Raw genomic sequence first — 24,214 nt, 5'->3', positions numbered from 1 at the left:
TGAGGGGGCTGGCCTAGGCACCCAGGCCAGAGTATCGACAGTCTGGGTGCCGGGGCCCCCCCTCCTCTCTGGTGGTTGACTGCCTCCCCTGCCTGAGCGACGGCTGGTCCCGCGCCCTGCAGACCCCTGCCTCCCAAACTCAAACTACGATGGACAAATATAAACACGAGCGAACGGGATCCCGGGGGGAGGACCCGACACTCCAGCTCCCACTGGGGAGGGTTCTATCATCCAAGCAATTGGCAAATCGCAGGCCTCGTGGAGAATAAGATCGGAGAGGTAAGGGTTGATATGGCCCTTATTCGGCAGGACCTGCAAAACGATACGGCCCGGATCTCGGTGGCAGAATCGCGTCTCTCCATGGCTGAGGATGATATAGGCCTACTAAAGACTCAGGTGGCCCGCCTCCAGACTCAGACCTCGGAACTCCACCGTTGGGCCGAAGACGCCGAAAACAGGTCAAGGAGGAACAACCTGCGCCTTATAGGGTTTCCCGAGGGGGGGACAAGGCCACACGGACACGTTCGTGGAGACTTGGGTGCGCACCTGGATGCCTAAAGACTCCATGGTTTGCAATTGAACGTGCCCACCACTCCTTGGCTCGCCGACCTCTGCCAGGAGCTCCCGCCCGGCCGATTATCCTGCGGATCTTCAATTTCAGGAACAGGGATGCCATCCTTACGGAGGCTCGGACGCGAGTCCCCTGGCATTCCATACAGCAAGATTATGGTCTTCCCAGACTATACCAGGGAGGTGCAGGCCCAGTGCCGCACTTAAGACGAAATTAAGTAGAAACCCAGAAACCTGGGACTTCGCTAAGGCTATCTCTTTCCAGCTCGACTTTGAGTCATCTTTCAGGACAAGGCGCTTTTCTTCGATAGTCCCCAGGCGGCATGGACCTGGCTCACGGAGGAACGCCCCCTCCGCGATTCCTTGGCCTCCTCCCCCGCCCGGCGGGAGCCTAAGCAACCTTAACCGCCCCTACCTAAGTCCCAGAGGTGCTGCAATAGGTCCCGCAAGAAGGGTGATCGCTGGGGATCAGCCTCCCGCTCGCCAGAAGGTGTGCCTCAACTGTCCCTTCCTCATGCATCGCCTAGAAGATCTGCATCTCCCAACTCAACTAGCTCCCGGATCGATCTGAATTGCACCCTGAAACCCTCTAGGGCTCTGCCCCAGGCCATTTCTGACTCAGACTTATCGTGGAGTCCTGTTCTCCGAGGTACTGGGGACGACGGTGGGAGATAAACTCAAGGGGCCGTTTGTCTGACATTCGTAAGCTGTTCCATTACCAACCCTTATAGTGGTGCCTCCCTTCCCAAGTCCGTAGACATGTAGGAGGTCCGCCACCACTAGACTAAGCTTTACCACTAGTACTACCTGTCTTCTTTGGCTTCATTATAGGCCTTGGCCTTAATGTTTAATTGTTTTTCTTTTCTCTAGCTATTAACGATTCTCTCATCCGCATACATGGAGGGGTCCATCTCTGCCACGCTCATGTTTTGCAAACTGTTTTAGATAAGCACTCTGATTCAGCTGTGTTGCAGGTTTGTTGTGGTTTCCTTTCAGGGCGACAGATGCTTCACGTTCAGAAGTGTAGGGTGGGGGGTGTTGGGGAAGAGGGACGGTGGGTAGACCGTTGTCTCCTGATGGTTTTTTGTTTTTGGCTGCCTACGGGACGCTGTTTTTTTATATTAATTGGCATCAATCAATGTACACGCACCACCGCTGACGACATGGCGATTAGCAAACCGCATCAAATGAGTCCCAATGCCCCGGCCGGGGGAGGCCGCCGCCCCGGGGAACCAGGTATACCTGTATTAGCTTCCCACACAAAATACCCGCCCGGATGATGTCCACCTTACATAGACCCCTCCACATTATGTTGCGATACGTCAACGGCCTGCTAGACCATATAAAGCGCACTGCACTCCTAAGTGCCCAACGCCACGCACCCGACATCCTCTTTCTGCAGGAAACGCACCTTTTAGGCACTCAGTGCTCTTTTCTTGCCCGTTATGGGTTTGACAGGGAATTTACACGGGGTTCCCGGGGGGTGGCCATACTGCTCCGTATGGGTCTCCCCTTTACTTTGTCCCAGGTTTAGACGCAAGCGCAAGGCCGCTTTGTGGCCCTGGTTGGCAAGATCGAGGGGCATCCTTTTAGTCTTGTGTCTCTTTACATTCCACCCGCCGCCACGTCCGCTGCCCTTCGGTGACTCACGCTCCTAGTCTCCACCTTTCCCCAGGGCCTGATGGTCATCAGAGGTGACTTTAACGCTGTTATGGACCCCTCCCGTGACAGGCACTCCTTCTGCGTCCCGCCTTGCCTCTGCTAATCGCCTTTCAGATTGGTCCCCCGCCCAGGGTCTCTGCGACGCGTGGAGGGTATGGAATCCCCAGCAGGAACAATACACCCACACTTCTGCGGCCCACCACACTCATTCGCGTATTGACCTGCTCGTAATGCCTGCCTTTGATTGTTCGTTGGTGTCCGTTGCCACTATTTTGCCCAGGGCCATTTCGGATCACTCTCCTGTCTCACTTACGGGATTTGGTCCATCTGGACCAATGCGGTTTCATGCCTGCCCGGGGTACGCGGCACTGTATTCGCCGTCTCCACCTCGCACTTGCTCCCTGCCACCGCCTCACTCCGTATTTGGCCCTGCTTTTCATTGATTTTGAAAAAAACTTTGATACGGTGAACTGGACTTATTTGGATGAGGTGCTGGAGGTGATGGGGCTCGGCCTGCCTTTCCGGCACCTCATTCACGTTCTGTACTCCTGCCCTAAAGCAAGGGTCCTGGTCAACGGTATGCTGTCCGGGGCGTTTCCTATCCGGAGGGGCACTCGCCAGGGTTGTCCGCTCTCGCCGAAACAATACATTAATAGTCATTAAAATTAAATAAAAATATTAATTACTTAATTATAATTAAATTACTTCCCACCCTATTCCCCTATAAACCCACAACCCACTCAAACTAAAATGCAAAATTTTATTTATAAAAAATTACTAATTTCTAAACATTTAATACATATATTTAAAAATAATTTAAACAACATCACAGAAAATGTTCAACAGTTACATATAAAATACGTACAAAAATACATAAAACTAATATAAATATCGATATTATTAACAATATTTTGGCTAATGATATTAATTCCTCGATAATACTTACTTCGATATAAAAAAAACAATATTACTTACTTTAAGGTCAATATTCTAGTCAACGATATTCTTAACTTCGATATTCTGTCCCTACGATATTTAAAACTCGTTATTAGTGTAGGTCGATAAAAAAAATCGATATTAGGACTGCATAACTAATACATGTGGGTGCCTCTTAAAATTCCCCAAGTGTTTCTCTCGTATGTATCCATAATGATCACTATATTGGTCTCAGAACCACTGTCAATAACCTATCAGCGAGTATTATGCCACACATTTTGATATCAAGATTGAGCACATAGAAAGAGGGCTGTAGAATTAATCAATATTATGGTTCCTTGTCAGATGCCCTGAGCATGCATACCTGAAAGTTAGGATTATATTGAGTAACTTCAACCGTAATTTCATCAGACATGTTATAACCTTCGTCCTGTACGGTTATCAAGGTGTAGTAAGATACACAGGGACTGTCACCAGGATGCCATGCTGCAGCCAATATCACTAGTCCGGCCCTTTTAAATGAAGAGATAAAAGGCTTAATTATTAGGCATACAAAAATATTCTATTTCCCAGTCATGATAAAGCAATTTTATTTTATTCTACACCCAGTGTCATGCAGAAGCTTCATCCACACCCAGATTTTAGTCTTCAACTGATTCCATACCCTTTCTCCAGCCGCTGTATCTCAAGCTATCAGATTTGTGTCCCAGGCTTCAAAATATTCTTTCGACAAAACCAGTTCCATATTTCTACCGCTACAATGTTAATCTCTACGTTCGAGGTGCTTCATATTCATGATTCAATTTACAGTCATGTCAATGAGAAGGAAAATACGTAACAAGAGATCAGCACAGCACTCCACAAAGATATCAACAAGGATCCTACCTTCATCCTTCTGATTTCAATAAATGTGTATGCATGAGTTGGGTAGCTATAAGGATTATGATACTTACCCTGTAAGCATCTGTCCTTGGTATAAAGAGCTGTAGATTCCCATGCTTTGCATACTCCTGCCAACTAGTGTTGGGTCCAGATGTTTGGAAGTTGTTTTTCTTCAACTAAGTCTTTTCCAGTCACAATGTAAGGTGACTCCTCCTTTCGGTGATAGTACGCATGGGCATCGACTCCACTGTTAAGAGTGTTTTCCCACAAGAGGGTGAGAATGGAGTAAATGAATGTAGTATAGAGATGTCCATGTGTGTATAATATGAATAATAGTAATGATAACTGCAAAGACCATAGGTGTCCGGGGAGGAGGGAGGGCGCATATGAATCTACAGCTCCAAATGCCCAGAACAGATGCTTACAGGGTAAGTAACTTAATCCGTTTGAGGCATGTTTGCTGTGGATAGACATGCTTTGCATAGACTGTATAGCAGTAACCTCCAAAAGCAGTGGCTAGCCCGATTCCGTGACCGGAGCACTTGCCACTTTACGTGGTGAAACTACAACCCCCATCCAGCACCACTGCAGGCGCCGCATTGGGACGTCAGGAGGCGCATAGGAGCAGTCCAGGGCTCCCGCAGGGCTGGATGCGCACTGGTGTGCCCAGGCCGCGACCGGCAAAGCCCGTGCCAAGGGCGGGCTCTTCTGTGCCCCTCAGAGCCGGGATGAGGCTGGCCTGGGACACCCCCTTAACATAAACGTATCCATCAGCAATAATGGGTAAGCGCAAACAACCAAGTAGCCAGGATCAGGGGAGAGCAAGAGTGAAGGCGCCTAGGAACTCAGCTTCCATTATGTCTTATCTGACCTCTGCGGTGGGGGCCCTGAATAAGAAAATCCAAAATGCGGAGGTTGTGCTGGGACTAAGTTCTGACCCCCTGGGAGCACAACTGGACCAGATAGCCACCCCAAAAATCCAGTCCCCATTGAGCAGAGAGTGCTGATAACAGTGGAGGAAGGCACCCTACATATTGATAGACTGACAAGGGGCACCGAGGGAGAGACGATCGACAAGACTCTCAGGGAGGATGTATCCCTGCAGAAGGCCCATTCGATTTTTCCAGGGAAAAAGAAGGGGGGGAAAAAAGAACAAGTAAGTCCTGCCACATCTTCTGATTTGACCTATGGTCCATCCGGAGACTTAGACTCAAGTGTTCAGTCCGCAGTTCAGAAAGTGATGGCAGAATTTTTTAAATCAAGACTGGAGAACATTTTTCGAACATTGTTAAAGATATTGTTGTCTTATTGAACTCCTGAAGAGGGGATTATTGGAAACTGGAGCGCCTTCAGACCCAGCTAGGGGGCTTAAAAAAAGTATGCGAAAACTCTTACGATAACACCATCCCCCTGGTACAAGCCCGGCCCAAAGTTGACAATAGGGAAGAGGGTCCAGTTAATCAAATACCATTAAAAAAAAGGTCTGAGACCACCTTCAGAACCAATTTAGATGCAACATTAGGGAGGCAGACGGGATTCTACTTGTTGCCATACTGAGATCACCTCAAGTCTTCTGCCATCTCACAAGACTCAGGTCCAGAGAAGGAGCCCTGGTAGTCAAGGGGCTAATAATGCGACAAATAGTAGCAGACTTCATCTGTCCCCAGAAGCAACTCCCCTAGTCGCTATACTTACAGGGGTTCCACCACTGAAAGAGCACAGTATCGAATCCACTATGGAGTTGCTACACAAAACGAAACATTGGAGTGACCGATATACCGATAGCAGGCTCAAGGTTTCTTCGCATATCATAATGGCCAGACGAGTTGGGTGGGTGGGCCATAGACCTAAACAGATTGAAGGTGACTGCATTGTCGTTGACTTTGACAGTGCAGATATAGCGGGCAGTTATTTAGAGATGGCCCAAAGGAGAGTCAGGGAGTCATCAAGGCTCTGCCACTGGGCTTTTTTTACCCACCACCCAAAGGGGTACAACCATCGGGTGGAACTTCTCCCGGGCTTCAACCCTTAATGGATGGACAAGGCCGTCCTACCTCCTGGTTAAACCATAGAGAGAAGATCTGCCTGCCATGTCAAATTGAAGTATAGCTAGTGCCCCGAAGCCGCCAACCTTGAGTCTTGATAGGACTGATGAAGGAAATAGCTTAACTTGTCAAAATAGATTCCTCCCATTAGCCTTCTTAGACGAAAACGATTGACTGGAGCCGTCCTTGTGTCAACCAAGCTACACCTGTGATCATGGCAAAGGGCAGGGATCAGATAAGAGTGAAACTCAACTGCAATATCATTAGTTGGAATATTGTGGGGTTAATAAGCAAAAAAAAGGACCCCAGGTGGCTTAATTTGTTAAAATTCTACGATATAGTCCGTTTACAGGAGACCTGGGATACAGATAACTTCTGGGTTTAAATCATAGCTTTCAAGCACAACCTTCCCAGTCAGGCAGAGCAAAAGGGGGCCTCAATGTTATTCTCACTTAAATTATCAGGGGCTCATAGGAGGGTGGATGTGGGGTCACACAACGGTTTGGCAATATAATTTATTGCTCATAATTCAGTGAAACTGTTGTTTGTTAACTTTTATAATTCAGGTGCGAGTAGCTTTTTAAATGAACATTTGGTTAAATTGAAATGTTTTCTAGACTAGTACCGATCGAAGCAAACCACTTATTACTCAATTATGAGCGATTTTAACATTCATGTTTGTGAGCTGGACTGCCAGAGAGAAGATTTTTAGGACCGGTGAACTCCCCAACTCCCCATTTTGAACACACACAGTATAGGGAATGTTTGGAGGAGCTCCTGGCTGGAGTAGATCTCTTTGTAGCGAGTTTTACTGATATAGATGAGAGGATTCCCACATTTAAAGCATGAGGGCGGGATACTATAATTGATTTATTTTTTATCTCCCAATCACAAGTAATTTTATATAATGCCAAATGGTCTCATTTTAGTGATCATAACCCTGTCATTCTCATCCTGGACAAGGGGTGTGGCCTCAAGGAGAAATCGGGAAAGTTAGGGGGTGATATCGGTCTGAAAACATCTGATCAAGGACGGAGACTAAAATGGGCCTAAGTAATCCTGGACCTCTTCTTCCAGGACCTATGCCTAAAGGTTAGGGATGAGACTGAAACCTGCCTTGATATTTCTAGAAAGGGGTCGATGGCACTCTCAGCCTTTGAAGGTATCTGTGCGCAGGTAGCATCAGACCTCAATTTACCAACTAGATCTAGGAAATCTATAGGGGAGAGATGGTTTGACAGCAATTGCTCTGAAGCTCACCAAAAATTGTTAGCTGCACTGAAAATGGCCCCACAGGATAAAGACTATATAGCCAGGTTAAGAAAGGAGTATAAGCTTACGCTGTTCACACGTTAGAGAAGAAGCCTGGAACGCTTTATTATCAGTGGAAATTTTAAAAGATAGCTGCAGATTCTGGGCTATTGTAAACAAACCATTCTTTTCCGGAATAGAAAACGCTCCCATTGAATACAATATCACAGAAGCCCAATGGCTTTCTCAGTTTGAAGCCATATATGAGGCCACCCCAAGCCCAGACGTACCCGTCAGTTTAGATATCAGTAGGGTTTCCCCCAAAACTGTTTTTAACGAAGGTGAAGTGGAATTGGCAAATATGGCAATGACCAGTAAGAAGGCCCCTGGTCCAGAAGGCGTCCCCGTCGACCTATATAAACAAAACCCAACTTTTTGGGCAAAAATATTGACAAATGTTTTTAATGTGGCTAGTTGTCAGGGTTTCCCGCTAACCTGGTCATCGTCTACCATTATCCCGGTTTTAAAAAAGGTCAGAGAGGGGACCCACGCTGTTATAGGCCAATATCACTAATAGATTCTGCAGTAAAAGTTCTAGGGAAAGTGATTTTAACTAAGTTAATGGATTGGCTAGAAGAGAATGAGGTTTTAACTAATCTTCAATATGGTTTTAGAAGTGGAAGGGGTACTCTGGATCAGTGCCTACATTTAAGTTCTTTTAGCAGGCAAATACACATTAGCTAAAGCGGGGACACTACAGCTGGCTTTTATGGATCTTTCGTCAGCTTTCGATCTGGTAAATAGATCCAAGCTTTGGCCTATCATGCTAGAGATGGGCATAGACCCAAGTATTGTCCACTTCTTGGCAGACTTACATAGGGATCTCTCTGCAAGGGTGAGGGTCAACCAAGAAGGGAAATGCACTAGGCACTTTAAATCTGGTAGAGATGTACGCCAATGATGTATTTTAGCCCCATTACTTTTTACTTTATACACAAATAATTTAGGAAAAGTTTTAGATTCGGCCAGTCTGGATATACTGCGAGTAGGGCACAGGGTTATTCCGGTTCTCCTATATGCGGACGACACCGTTTTATTAGCCCGTACAGCTGTAGGGCTCCAGAGGCTTCAGAATTCCTTTGGGGCCTATATGATATCTTTGGACCCAGTTGTTAATACAGCCAAATCATGTGTAATGACTATGGGCCAGAAACAAAAAGAAAAAATCTTTTTACTGTGATGGCGTAGAGCTGACAAGGGTGACCTATTTTACCTATTTAGGAGTACTGTTTGACAAGAGGGGTTCATCGGTACCACAACAGAAAGTAAAAACAAATGCGAAGGCAAGGTCAACAGCTGCTGTGCATGGATTTCCCCAGCGACTGGGGGCGAAACCAATTGATGCCATGCTCAATATCTACAGGTCCAAATGCTTAGCCACTGCTCTATATGGTTCTGCTATCTGGGGATATAAGTCAATGGAGGGGGTTCAGATAGGTGAAAACAAGTTTTTACATACTCTCCTGTCGGTCACCCAATCCTCTCCAACTTTTATAATTCACCAAGAGCTAGGTGTCGGCTACGTAGCAGATCGGTTGGGCCTGGCTCCGGTGGTATGCTGGCTTAAGACCTGGCTTAACCCAGAATTAACATTAAACCATAAGATCATAAGGGACTGTATCACCCTGTAGCGAGCTTACAATATTCCATGGCAGCACTATGTTAAGTATATTCTAAACAAACTTGAGCGTAAAGGTTGATTCGATTTCCTTGATAAAATAAGAAAAGAGGACGTGGCATGGGTAAAAACACATTTTCTGAACCTGATGTCGGTTGAGCGTGAGGAAACTGAGTTTATGAAACTGTCAGTAAAAGCGTACTTCCTGTTGAAAACCTTCCCCAAAACAGAACCTTACCTAAGAATAGTCACAAAACCCTTCCATCGCCTGCTTTTAACCAGGTTTCTTTTTAATTCAATACACTTTTTCCTGGGTAATGTGCAAGGCTGGAGTAGGGAGTGTGATTTAGGTCCTTGTACCGTGATAATTTCTCATCTTAGGACACCATGCATTTTTTAATGTTCTGTGACTATTATAGTGTTATTCGCAGGAGGTTTTTATTTCCAATTTTAAGGGGAAAACGTTTTATACAGGTTTAACCCGCTTTACTCTATCTTCAGATGCTGAATGACCCATGGGAAATTTTTAACATCGCAAGATTTGTATTCCCAGCTGTTAGACTTAGGATGAAACTGTACCCTATGATGTCATAATAAGCATCGATCAAGTTTGTGCGATTTCTCTTTTTATATTAGTATTTTTAGTTCAAACAACAGGAGAGTCAGGGTATCAATATTCACTCTTTTACCCCTAGTATCAATGATAATAAACAACAAAAGAGTGAAACAAAGTATATCACCTCAAGTGAGAACTCCTATGAGGGAAAATGTGAAACCTGGTGAAAAAACATACATAGAAGTTAATTGTGAAAAGAACCCTCACTCACCAACCTAGTGGTGACATGCTTCATCATTGGGTTCCCACTGGAAGGACCTAATGCCCTTCCAGTGTGCTTCAACGCCTGTTTACAGCGGAGCTGGTTCTTTTGTGTGTTGATGTAGTGAGAAAGCCAAAGTGTGCTAAGTGAGTGCAAAAATGTTTAAAAAATGCGTAGTTGTGACTGTCAACTACTTTATTAATAGTCCAACCCGCATTAGTTAAAAACTGGTGATATTTGGACTTCAAAAAAGGTTTCGTTAGTTGGAAACCCTTAGTCCTATGTAAATTTAGTCGGTTTAACCTGAATCGTTTTTTACTGTGGTGATTCATAGATATGTATGTTTTAATGGTAGTCTGGATTTTATGTGATTTAATCAAGTTTGGTTTTATATTATATTTTTTCTTTCTAGGTCACCCATATTTATTGATGACTCAGATTTTTTTATGTGTTACCGTGTGATGTATTGTATTTTTTTTGTAGTACTTTTATGGTTTTTAATTAACCGAATAACGTGGTTTTGACTGACCGACTGACTAACCAGTGGGGTTGCAGTTGTTTGAAAAAGTGTTCTTAGGACTGCCCATCTTACATTAGCTTGTTGGCGTGCTGATACATCCACACAATAGTGTTTAGTAAATGTGTGTGGCTTATACCATGTTGCTGCTTCACAAATATCCACTATAGGAATGTTACCTAAAAAGGCCATGAATGCTCCTATTTTACGAGTAGAATGTGCTCTAGGAGGTGTAGAAAAAGTAGGTTTGAACTTTGAGATAACATGTTTGAATACATTTAACATTCCATTTAGAAACACCAGATTTAGAAATAGGTTTTCCTTTATGAGGGGGAGAAAAAGCAACAATAAGTGGTTTTGTTTTGCGAAAGTCTTTTGTTCTGTCAACATAACAGAATAATGCTCTTTTAACATCCTCCTCCCTTGACAGTATTATCCCTCAAAAAAATCGTGAGGTCAAAAACAGGATAAAGGGCCATGCCCTATGGTACACCTCGGAACTTCGTGACCTTCGCAGAGAGTGTAAAAAGGCTGAGAGGCAGTGGAGGAAAGACTGGCTCCATAGTGACAAGGAGACTTACAATAGCTCGGTAAAAAGATACAAATCAGCCATCAAACTAGCTAAGGCCACATTCTATGACAATAGAATAAAAAATGCGACTAATTCTGCTAAAGAATCTTACCTTATAGTCAAGGAACTACTTAACATTCCTACAACATCGGCTGTTCTTCCCCATCCCCCGGATAGAAGCAAGGACCTAGCGGCTTACTTCAATTCCAAAATTTCGCGGATCTTGGATTCCCTCCCCCCAATCAGCCCGCTCATACAGGATAATACTGACACCTGCACTAACAGCCCGCGGTTGATCTCTTTTAGAACAGTCTCCCTCACAGAGGTCACCGCCACGATGGCCAAATTGAAAAGTGGTTCCCCCCTTGACCCGGCCCCTGTCAGACTCCTAAAAACTGTGTCACCAAGCATATCCCCCACCATCAGGGATCTTATTAACACCTCCTTTCAGCAAGGCTCGGTCCCTTCCAACTGGAAGAGCGCTGTCGTCAAGGCCCTGTTGAAAAAACCTCAAGCAGACCCGGGCGACATGGCTAATTACAGACCCATTTCGCTCCTTCCCTGTATCAGTAAGATGGCTGAGAAATTGGCTAACGTACAACTTTCCCAATTCCTTGAGACCAACAAAATTCTGCGGCAGTCTCAAACAGGATTTCGGCCGGGCCAGGGCACGGACACTGCCCTCCTCTCCGTCATCGAGGAGGCCAGATGTATCCTGGATTCAGGAGGATCAGTGGCAGTGATCCTCCTGGATCTCAGTGCCGCCTTCGACACGGTGGACCACCGTGTCCTACTCCATCGCCTGGCCAGGGCAGGAATTGGGGGAACAGCATATACATGGATTGAATCCTTTCTAGCCGGACGGTCATTTCAGGTGTGGGACGGCAATTTTCGCTCTGACCCCTTCCCTCTCACGTGTGGAGTTCCCCAGGGGTCCTCGCTTAGTCCCACCCTGTTTAATGTTTACATGGCCCCCTTGGAAGATGTCGTGACCCCTTACGGGATTAAAATAGTAAACTATGCTGACGACACACAACTCGTCGTCTCTCTTTCGCACCTTGACAAGCACCCAGATAATCTTTTGAACTGTCTGCAGGATATCCACACCTGGATGTGCGAATCCTCCCTTATGCTCAACGGTGCGAAAACCGAAATCATGCTCCTAGGCAACAAATGGTCTTCCATCCCCCCATCAGTGTGGCCGGAGGCCTTTGGGAACATCCCCACGCCAAAGAAAGAAATTAAAACACTAGGTTTCTGGCTGGAGCAGGACCTCTCCATGAAGACCCAGGCAGCAAAGACCGCTGGAACGTGCTTTGGCCTCATGAGGTCAATCCGTAAGATTCTCCCACTCCTTCCCCCCCCATCAAGGAAACTATTGGTCCAGGGGCTGATACTTGCCCGGCTTGACTATGGGAACGCCGCCTACCTTGGAGCTCCTGATTTCACCTTGGCCAAGCTCCAACGTGCTCAGAACGCCGCGGCAAGGCTCATTCTGAACCTCCCGCCCAGAGCCTCGACCAAGCCGGCCCTCAAAGCTCTGCACTGGCTCCCTGTGCGCCAGCGTGTAGAGTTCAAGGCCCTGTGCACCACGCATAAACTTATAAACGGGGCTGGTCCAGCTGCCCTTAAAAACCTGATCATCCCCTACAAAGCCCCCAGAAATCTCCGCTCTGACAGCGAACACCTGGCCATAGTTCCTAAATTCAAGAAGTCGCGTACTGGTGGCCGCCGCTTCTCGGTCAATGCCTCCGCAAAATGGAACGCTCTCCCTCGCAACTTGCGTCTGGAACCTTGTCTCCCACACTTCCGGAAAAAACTTAAAACCTTCCTCTTCCCCAAATAGTCCCCTCGGTCTTCCTCTCCAGGATCTCACAACTCGATAGCGCGGGGATGCCTTCGGGTCACCAGGCGCTCTACAAAACACAAAAATAAATAAAATAAATAAATCCAATGTATGCAGAGCTCTTTCTGCTACTGAATCAAGGAGAGGAAAGAAAACAGGTTATTCAATGGTTCAAAGGGTGGACCCGTAAGTCTTGTTAGAACAATATTAAGGTTCCAAGCAGGTGCAGGTTGAACTCTTGATGGTATCACTCTTAAGTCCTTCCTTAAAGGCTTTAACTACAGGCACTTTGAACAGAGATAAGTCTCGTCTATTTTGAAGATATGCAGCCACTGCTGCAAGGTGTAGACGTGTGGACATATATGCTAGGCCTGAATGTTTTAGGTGTAATAAATAAGTTATTTGTTGTATAGAAGTGGTTCAACTGTTTGGTTATTACAATAAATAACATGCCTTTTCAACTTTGCTGCATAACATGCCCTAATGGTAGGTTTTCTTGCTTTTTTAAGAATTGTCATGCAATCAGACGGTGGATTTAAGTATCTAAACTCTATGACTTCAGGAGACACATCGCTTGGTTGAGCTCCTTGGGGTTTGGATGTCTGATTTCTGCATGGTTCTGAGGGAGAAGGTTTGAGGTGAGGTGAGGTAAAGCTTTTGGTGTGGAATTACTGAAAGCTCCAGTAGTATGGTAAACCATGGATGACGAGCCCATGAAGGAGCTATCATAAGGAGGGTGAGAGATGTTTGCCTGACCTTCTCAACCAGAAATGGAAGAAGAGGGAGAGGCAGAAAAGCATAAGCAAATATCCCTGACCAATTCATCCATAGGGCATTGCCTTTGAATAGATAGTGTGGGAACCTGGAGGTGAAGTTTAAGCATTTTGAGTTCAGAGATGTTGCAAAGACATCTATTTGTGGAAATCCCCATTTTTGGAAGTATGGGAGGAGGACTTGAAGGTGGAGTTCCCGCTCGTGGACTTGTTGCTACATCATGCTGAGAAGGCCAACTAATTTGTTGTCCGTACCTGGAAGGTGTTCTGCTAGCAGTTGGATTTTGTAATGTATTGCCCAACGACAAATGCTCTGATAACTGTAGACCGTGTGTGTACCCCTGTTTTTGTGCGTAGCTGTCATATTGTCCGTCTGGACTAGGACAACTTTCCCTATCGGGTGAGGTAGAAATGCTTATAGCGCTAGGTGAACAGCTAGAAGCTCTAGGTAGTTGATGTGGAGAGTTGTGTGTTTGGTGTCTGATAGATGCTGAACTGTTAGAGGTTATGGAGGGGCACGCCGCCCGGAAGGGATGCGTCCACTGTGAGCACGATCTGTGGAACAGTCACAATAAAGGGCTGCCCTTTTGATACGTTTTGTGCGTTCCACCACTGCAGAGAGCGATGGGTGCGGCAGTCTACCAACACTAGATCTTTTAATTGACCCTGTGATTGATTCCATTGATGTGCTAAGCATTCTTTTAGAGGACACATGTTTAATCTTGCATGAGGTACTATGGCAATGCATGATGCCATCACCCCTAAAAGTTGCATGAAGGCTCTTACTGTTAGGTACCGATTGCTTTGAAATTATAGCAGCAGTGTTTGAAAATTGTGAATTCTGGCTGCATTAGGATAAGCTAGACCTGTTTGAGTGTTTAGCATAGCTACTAGATTATGTTGCAGCTGTGCAGGTTTATGGTGGGATTTTTGTGCAATGACTGTGAATCCCAATTGATGAAGAAGATTTATTGTAATTGGAGTGTGTTTTCATCAATTGAGATGTGTATTGGCTTTGATGAGGCAATCGTCAAGATATGGGAAGACATGAATTTGTTGTCTTGTTGGATGAGCTGCTACCACTGCTAGACAGTTGGTGAACACTCTGGGTGCAGTAGTTACTAATATTAGGAGTACTTTGAATTGGTAGAGTTTTCCTGTTACCACAAATCTAAGGTATATGCGATGCGCTGGGTGAATAGGGATGTGAAAGTAGGCGTCCTTTAAGTCTAGTGTTGACATTAAGTCACCTTGCTGTAAGATGGGAAGCACCTGTTGAAGTGTGATCATACGGAAGTGTTCTGACCGTATGTATAAGTTTAGGGGTCTGAGATCTTATATTTTTGGGATTAGGAAATAAAGTAAACAAACCCCTGATCCTTGATGTTGGAACTGGTTCTATTGCTCCTTTTATTAGAAGAGTTTGTACTTCTTGTTTGAGCAGTTGTTGGTGCTCTATAGAGAGTTTGTGAATGCGAGGTGGAATATTGAGAAGATTGCTGGTGAGCTCCAGGCAATAACCATGTTGGATAATGTACAACACCCATTTGTCTGATGTTATTGATTGCCAAATAGGAAGAAATTAATGCAGTCTTCTCCGGACAGGTGTATGAAGTTAGGGAGGAACTGTTATCAAGTCACTGCTTGTTGGGAGATAGAGAGGTACGTGTTGGCGTACCTCTACCTCTACCTTTAAAATTGTTCTCTCTGTAACCACCTATGTAAAATTCTCCAGAGATGGAGGGTTGACTTTGTGGTTTATATGAATATGTGTTGGCATCTGTGGAGCTACTTTGTGTCTCCCTTCTAAAAAGAGCAGCAAATGTAGCCTCCGTTAAAGGGTGACTGTAAGGCTCCCATAGATTTTGCCACTCCTGTGTCATCCACTTGAGGACCAAAAAGATGTCCCTTGTCGAATGGGGTATTAAGTAGTATATGTTGTACCTCTTGTTTAAATCCAGAGATTCTCAACCATGCATGTCTTCGGAGGGGAATGCTAGTGTTAACTCCTCTGGCTGCAGTTCCAGCAGCGTCTAAGGCACACCTAATAGAGGAATTAGAAATTAGTTTTCCTTCCTGTACTAGCTCCTGGCCTCTTTTCTTATACTCCTCTGGGAGATATTGGAGTGATTCTTCCATTTCATCCCAGTGGGCCCTGTCATACGTGGACAAAACACCTTGCACGTTGGCTATACGCCAATGGTTGGCTGATTGTGCAGCTACTCTTTTGCCTGAGGCAGCTATTAGTTTGGACTCCTTGTCTGGAGGTGGTGCATCACCAGAGGTTTGTGAATTTGCTCCTTTACGAGCATTGGACACGTTAAAGGAATCTAAAGGATGCTGGCCCTTAATAAAAATTGGGTCAGATGGTGGGCGTTTATATTTTTTTTCCACTCTGGGTGTTCGAATACGTGCCCTTACTGGATCTTCAAAAATATCTTCAGCATGCCTCATCATACCCTTTAACATAGGTTCCTAAAGTTTCAAATAAGAAATCTTCTTCCAAAGATCTCTCCTCTAATGTGACTCTGTGGTATGTGGCTGTCCTAGCAATTAACTTCTGATATGAGGTGTTGCGATCAGTAGGGGAAGATTTAGTAGAAGGTCTGTGCCTGTAGGAGGATCTATATTGTAGTCATCCCATAGATCTGCTGGTGGTTGTCCTCAAGTGTCATCCCCATCTCCTGAATCAGGCTCTGTAAGATGGAGCCCTGTGGTGTGATATCTAAAAGATCTGAAGGTGGTATAATAGGTACTGGTGAAGATGGTGGAGGGTTATGAGGAATGGGGTGAATAGGGCTAGTAGCAATGTCCTCTTTTTTCTTCATAGGGATCTTATATCTTCCTTTTAGAGGATGGTATTACTGGCTTTGATGAACTATGTCCAGCATCTGGATTTATGTACATTTTCTTCTGTTTTGAATCCAGCTTTTGTTGCATGGTTTTCAGATTTGGCTCCAGAGGCTTTTCAGGAACATTTTTCTGTTTTCGCGCTGAAATTTTCAGTGCTGAGCTGGATTTGTCCATTTTGTCTTTCAGAACCAATGGTTTCGGTGACGAAGATCTGGTATCATGACTCAAACCCCGAGTCGGAAAGTTTGACGTGCGCTTTCAGTGCCGCGCTGGAGGGAGGGGCGTTGGAAGCAGAGTCTCTGTGCCTGCCATGGCCGGATGGCAGTGGTGGCTCAGAAGCCTTGTGTTTAGTGGAAGCGGGTTTTGTGTGCAAAGGGACTTTGGTACTCACTACACCTTGCCCGGCTGGAACATCATGGGACTCCAGTTCTATCTCCAGCTCGGACTCAGAGTTAGAGTCTTGGACGGAGATGGCCTCTTCTTCCACTGCGGACGCTTCCATTTCTTCCTGTTCGATATCTTCTCCAAAGATATTGGGTGTATCTTCGATATTTTGTAGCTGCATTTCTTTCTGTCGAGCCCATCGTTCTCGGAGTGTCTTTTTCAAGCGAAATGAGAGACCGGCGTCACAGTCTTTTTCCTTGTGCTCCAGAGACAGGCACAGGTTAGAGACTTTGTGAAGGTCGGTGCGCGGATATTTGGACTGGCACCGAGGGCACAATTGGAATGGAGTCTGTTCCATGAGGAGATTACTCTATGGTGTTTGTTTGAGTAAAAGTGAAATAAAACTGGCTAGGCCCGAAGGCCGTCGTTGGAGTTATCTTGATCCCACTAGCAGATTTTTTCAATTTTTGACACATGGAGGATGGGAAACGTGTTCGAAACAATACCGATGCGGGTACAGTTGGTTGAGAATCGAAGGGAAGGAAAAAGAGACCCGTTCAAAAAGAAAAAAAATTAGCATTTAAGTTTCATTTTTTAAGAGTAAGCAGTGGTCTTGACCACTGCATGCCCTTAAAAATACTTTTTCAACATTCTCAAAGGGGAAGGGGTCCCAAACATTTGTGAATGGGTTACCACCACTTTTAAAAAGGTGGTAAAGTAGTATGGTTTTGTGACCGAAATTCATTGCAAAACAGTTGTACATACCATACCGATTCAGAATTTGGAATGGATGCCCAAAACACCCCCTTTCCAAATACCGAATCGCAAATGCAAATTGTGATTAATCACATTTGTTACATCAGAAAAGCATTTTTCCAGTTGCAAATGGACCGATTCAGAGAATCGGGCAGTTTGCGACCAGAAAAACGCTTTGAACATTGGCACAAAGTGGCTACAAATAAGCACAAGAAAAAATATGAAAAAGTGTACAGGTGAAGGAACTCGTCTTTTATCAACCTATGAAATCATTTATCAGATATCATGGTTCACTCACTCACAAAAAGTAACACGTACTTCCACTGGCAAAAAGTGGTATTGATCGATATGCCAATGGAGGTACAGAGAAGGCTTTTTACGGGATAGGATTTCCTCCTCGTATTACTTCAAAACTACACACCACGTTACAGCTTGAAATGTTAATTTTTCAGTCCCCCAAATTGGACAAAAAGCTAATCTAGACTTACCTCAGGAGGCTGAAATAAGTGTTGTTCTCATATACTATATCTATTCACACTCAAAGTCCACTGAGGGCGACAGCTTTGAATAAGAATAATGTAGGACAGTTAAACTTGTAGTGCTATTCTAGACTTTTCTGGAGTTAAAATGCACTTAAAGCAAGTGGTAATGAGGCACTATGCTAAAGGTGACCCTTTAGCTGAACACTGAGACGCCGTGGGAGTCTATCTGCTACCTTGTCCCCTTTTGCCTTCAGCTGCTCGCCGCTCCCGCTTCGCGGGAGCCGCTTCGTGGGAGGACCCACCAACGCTGTTTGCTCCTGCCTGGTTGCCGTGATTGCCGAGAGTGCGGAACACCTGTGGAGGCTGCAAGGGTAGCGCGGCAGGGACTCACTATCCCAGGAGTCCCTGCTTGACCACGTAACATCCGGTCAGCGCCCCCCTGCGTACCCCGCCCATCACCCGCTAACCGGTAAAAGGAAGTTGAAGCACTTGCCCTGTGTGACCCTTTAGCTGAACACTGAGACGCCGTGGGAGTCTATCTGCTACCTTGTCCCCTTTTGCCTTCAGCTGCTCGCCGCTCCCGCTTCGCGGGAGCCGCTTTGTGGGAGGACCCACCAACGCTGTTTGCTCCTGCCTGGTTGCCGTGATTGCCGAGAGTGCGGAACACCTGTGGAGGCTGCAAGGGTAGCGCGGCAGGGACTCACTATCCCAGGAGTCCCTGCTTGACCACGTAACATCCGGTCAGCGCCCCCCTGCGTGCCCCGCCCATCACCGGCAAACCGGTAAAAGGAAGTTGAAGCGCTTGCCCTGTGTGACCCTTTAGCTGAACACTGAGACGCCGTGGGAGTCTATCTGCTACCTTGTCCCCTTTTGCCTTCAGCTGCTCGCCGCTCCCGCTTCGCGGGACCCGCTTCGTGGGAGGACCCACCAACGCTGTTTGCTCCTGCCTGGTTGCCGTGATTGCCGAGAGTGCAGAACACCTGTGGAGGCTGCAAGGGTAGCGCGGCAGGGACTCACTATCCCAGGAGTCCCTGCTTGACCACGTAACATCCGGTCAGCGCCCCCTGCGTGCCCCGCCCATCACCGCTTATCCTATAACACCAGGAGAGAGCCCGCCTTGCGGGACGCAAGCGGGATGCCGGGCGAAGCCCGGGCAAAGGGCGGGCCGTCTGTGGCCGTCCGGGGCCAGGACGGGCCACCCCTCTAACAATCCAGGTAAAACAGTGACTCGCTGTTGTGGGTCATACAACATTGATTATCTCGTATTACATTTTATATGTCTACATACTCCCCAATGTCTACTCGTTCAGGCAGAAGCTCTAGACGAGGGGGGAACTCTACGATAGGCACCATGGATAATTTTATAACTCGTGCAGTTTCTGTTGTGGAAAAAGAAATCATCTTAGCAGAACGCAGATTATCACGTGATTATCTGGAACATAAACGTTCTTCGTTGGGAACATTGGCACAGGCTAAATCCCCAAAGAACATTATCCCAGTAGAACCCTTAATTTCTGTAACTTCTAGTCATTTGCAACCTTGTGCTGTCGATTTAAGGCAAGATAATGGCCTTTCTGAAATCGTCTCTGATCACGCATCTACTAACAGAATTTTGGGTAATACTGACACAAGAAATTGCTCTGACAATACAGTAGTTGACCTACCGGCTCTGCCTGTAATATTGGTACATGAAATGCCTGCAGAGCGAGTTTTAAAATCTCCCCTGCATAAAGCAAGTCGAGTTGCAGTAAAGAGGAAGAGACTGGTCACTCCGCGAAAAGCCTACAGATTAGAAACCCTCAAGAGAATACGCAGGAACTATATGAACGGGGGGGTGTATTGTAAATCTTTAGAGCCAGAGACGATGAATATTGGGACAGAAGTAAGTGAACAACAACGCCTAGCGTCGGATAACGAATTAACAAATTGCCCAAAAGATCCACCAGTAGCGAATTCTTTACTTGACCAGATCCAATTGCTCATGACAACTTTGCTGTTACCAGTAACTGAAAGATTGAAAGGGCTATCGGAACGTCTGGATAAATTCGAGCAAACTTCACTGGATAATTTCTTTGCCCTAAAAACCTTGGTAAAATTACATTCCAAGATTGGAGCAGACACTACAAGGGTGGAATCTAGTCCTATAGTTCCAAATTCAACGCAAAAAATTGGAGCACCTAGGAGAGATAAAGTGTCAGATCAGAATAGAATTAACACTGTATTGAAGGGATGTCAAGTAGAGATTCCCAAATCACAGCCAAACAATGGAGGAATTCAACTGGTTGCTCCCCCAAAACCTGCGCCACGCAAAGTAAAACAGGTGACTAGTACTACCATTTCCCAAGTCCCTGCACCGTCAAAGCCTGCTGACGTGATAGAAACTACAACTTGCACTATCAATGGTGGTTTGGACAATAACGCTCAAGTAACTGACCATAACAGAGTCAGACCAGTGCCGAAAAAGATCCCAAACGCACACCTTCCACCGGGGTGTCAACCATACGTGGCAGTGCTTACTGGTGTCCCTCCCTTGAAAACCAATATAAGGGAGTCCTATGATGAATTGAAAAATAAGACCCTATATTAGTTGAGAGAAAATAGACCTTTGCCATACTCTGTTAATTGCCAGGTCATCCAAGTCCGAAGAGTCAGTTGGTTGGGCACTAGACCGAAAGACATAGCAGGGGATTGTATTTTGGTCAACTTTAAAGACCCCTCTGTCGCACACCAAAATCAACGGAGAGGCCACCTGGGAATTGGTACTTGTGACCTTAGCTATTTTTATCCTATGCAGCGGCCACAAGAAATTAGAGATTCATCCCGGCCAGGCTTGATGAATAACAGATATTCGTTTCTTGATCCTCAGACTCCTATTGATAGAATGTATCCAGAAAATATGGATGTGGATAAAAACTGGTCATGGTGGGGTAATTGACAAACAGGAACAGGAAAGTGTGGATTCTATGGAACTCTTCCCCCCATGTTTAGTAATCATTTAGAGAATCAATGTGTAAAATCAAGCCTAAATTCCTGTGTAATGCCTCCTGTATCTGATAAACCCAAAACTATACGGGTTGGATCTTTGTCTATTAGCCCTCTCGAAGACCATCAAGGGAGGGATATAGCGAATGTTTGTATTGCACAAGACCAAAACAGGACATCAACGGTACATATTGAGCGGCAAGATTTGGTATTTAATAGCAAGTTTTCTGACGACCCTAATGAGAGGGAAATACCAAGTATATTGGGTACACGTAGTGCCTGCCCTAGTAACTCAGTACAGTACAACCTAAAATGTGATTTAAAAATCTTGTCATGGAATATTGCAGGGTTGTCAAGAAACCTGTGTGATAGAAACTGGAGTTCTTTCATGGAAGAGCATGACATCATGCTCCTTCAAGAAACATGGGCAATTAATATGGTGCACAGACTTGGATACAAAGGATTTCATTGTGGGGCTATTGCATCTGTAAGAGGTAGACCTTCAGGGGGCTTGTTAATTTGGATAAAAATATGTTTGAATGTTGATGTATCACCTCTGAACATTGTTTCCAAAGACTTGCTTGGGGTAAAGATTACCACGAAGGATATGGGGGATATTTACTTGATAAATATCTACAATAGACCTAATCCCCAAAAAAAGGAGTCAATGGTTGTGGAACAACTAAGTTCGCACTTGAGTAAGTTAGAGCCAAACCCCAAAATAATTATAGGTGGGGATTTCAACTGCCAATTCGAGCCTGTGTTGGGGCTCGAAAATCTACTAGAAAATGAAGATAGGGCCCTTGATATATCCTCCCTAGATAGCGTAAAATCAGTAAAAAGCTCAGTGGCAGTTATGCAGATTTATGAATTGACGGTATCTTATGATCTAAGGGCATGCAATGGTAGATTAGATCCAGATAAGCCAGCAAACTATACATATAGCAAGGGGACATCCAAATCATTGATTGATTTTGTATTGATCACTACTAATTTGTGGCATCTATTGTTGGCCTTCACTATCATGAATAGACCAGAAAGTGACCACTTCCCTCTACAATTAGGGCTACTTCCCCAACCGTTCTTAAAATCTGATGGTGGAACAGAATCAAACATGGTGGTGGGAGAGGTTGAGGTCTCCAACAACAGGAGAGCTATAAAATGGACACATATCCTAGCAAAACAAGATATACTTGTGGGCATTTATGATACTTTCTCAGATATTATCCCTCTATACGATAATTTGACCTTGGGATCCCATGAAGTCCTTAAAATGCATTATCATCTAGTAGAGTCACTAATTCCCCTCCTGAGCAAAACTTGTAGTAATAGCAAAGGCAATACAAGAAGGCAATTGGATTTGGAGACACCGTGGTACAACAAACAGTGTCGTCTAGCCAAAGGTAATCTAATCAATGCCGTAAAATCTAAAGATCAGATGAGGGTAAGAGAGTGTAGAAATGAATATAAAAATCTCCTCTCTAGGGCAAAAAAAGAATGGGATGATTTGATCTGGGAAGATCTTTTAAATGCCGCTAGGAAGCATGACCAATGTACTTTTTGGAGCCTGATAACAAAAAACAATAAATCGGGTAGCTCCAACAGAGATTTTTTCCTTGATGAAAAAATCTGGTATGATCATTTTCTAAAATTATATGATCTGACAGGGGTGTCCCCAGATGAAAACTACATTGGATCTGTTCTTCCATGCATTAATTTAATAAAATTTAGCATTGAAGAGATACTGTGTGCAATAAAGGCAGTCAAGGCCGGTAAGGCACCAGGCCCGGACAAATTACCAGGGGATTTGTTTACTCACAACATTGAAGTATGGTGCCCCTATATAAATTTTTTATGTAATTCTATTTTGTTAGGAACTCCGATTCCCGAATCATGGAAGGGGGCGGAAATAGTTACCATCTATAAAAAAGGGGATCGTTATAACCCAGGTAATTACAGACCGATAAGTTTAATTGACATTTAACAAAAAATTTTTGCCAGACATATTTTAAATCGACTTTTAGATTGGGTAGAGGAATCTAAAATCCTCTCAAAATTCCAAGCAGGATTTAGAATTAGGACAAGCACTGTGGATCAGGTACATAGGTTTATGTGTATTTGTTGGAAATACGTCCAAATAAAGAAGTGTAGCTTATATGTAGCATTTATGGACCTACGCTCAGCGTTTGATCTTGTCCCTCGTTCCCTTTTATGGGATACTCTAAGGAACATGGGTGTCCCGGAAGAACTGCTGTCTAACCTTATAAAGCTTCATACTGATAATTTTGCAAAAGTAAGATGGGGGAGAAATGGTGAACTTACTCAAGCCATACCAGTTAAGAGGGGGGTACGACAAAGCTGCGTGCTGGCCCCGACCCTTTTTTCCTTATTTGTAAATGATATCCCCCCCTATCTGGCACAATGCAATCACGATTCCCCGAAATTATGTAATGAGGCAATTACAGCGCTGCTATTTGCAGATGATACCATTTTAATATCACAAACACCTAAAGGCCTACAAAATTTATTAAATCAATTTAATAGTTACTGCGAAATAAAGGGGTTAGAAATTAACTCATCTAAAACGAAGTATATGGCCATTAATCCCCCGAAAACTTTTAAGAAAAATCTGGCCCTAAACAACACTAAACTAGAGTACGTGGAATTTTTCGATTACCTGGGTATCAGGTTTGACAGTAAACTGTCTTGGTCAAAACAACTAGAAAAAAGTAGGTTGACACTTAAGCACAACTCTCTCCCTATTTTAAAAATCCATGGAGGGAGCACTTCAAAAGCCATAACTCCGGCGATCGAAGTGTTTAGAGCTAAAGCACAAACTGCTGCTCTATATGGCGCCGAGATTTGGGGGCCTTATTCAAACAGAACATTTGATACTGATGAGAATACGTTCTGTAGGCGCCTATTGAGATTACCAGCAAGAACACCTTTAATCCCCGTTTTTCTAGATATTAACCTAAAACGTACTGACCACTTGTGCTGGTTGAGGCCATTACTCTATTGGGTAAGATTATGGTCCACCCCGGAACTTGCAGACTATAGAGCTGGATTAATGGAAATTATGGAATTGGACACTTTTAACTCGATCAAGTGGCTGAGACACATATCCATATGGCTTACAAAAATAGGTCTATCACACTTCTGGAAAAATCCAACCACTTTGCAAACCAACTGTAAAGATCAGGTAAAA

The 24,214-nt window shown here is 44.8% G+C and overlaps 1 protein-coding gene across 1 annotated transcript in view; it reads right to left on the bottom strand.

Moving 5' to 3' along the window:
- NUP133 (nucleoporin 133) overlaps nucleotides 1-24,214 on the bottom strand; it is a 1,231,428-nt gene that overhangs the window by 858,893 nt on the left and 348,321 nt on the right. Inside the window, exon 9 of the mRNA XM_078648729.1 lies at nucleotides 3,533-3,680. Within this exon, the coding sequence (XP_078504855.1) occupies nucleotides 3,533-3,680 (148 nt within the window). The remainder of the gene's footprint in view (nucleotides 1-3,532; nucleotides 3,681-24,214) is intronic.

Source organism: Lissotriton helveticus, chromosome 6, assembly GCF_964261635.1.
Source record: "Lissotriton helveticus chromosome 6, aLisHel1.1, whole genome shotgun sequence".
NCBI lineage: Eukaryota > Metazoa > Chordata > Amphibia > Caudata > Salamandridae > Lissotriton > Lissotriton helveticus.
The sequence above is the reverse complement of the archived record's forward strand: the minus strand, read 5'-3'. Positions and strand labels throughout refer to the sequence as shown.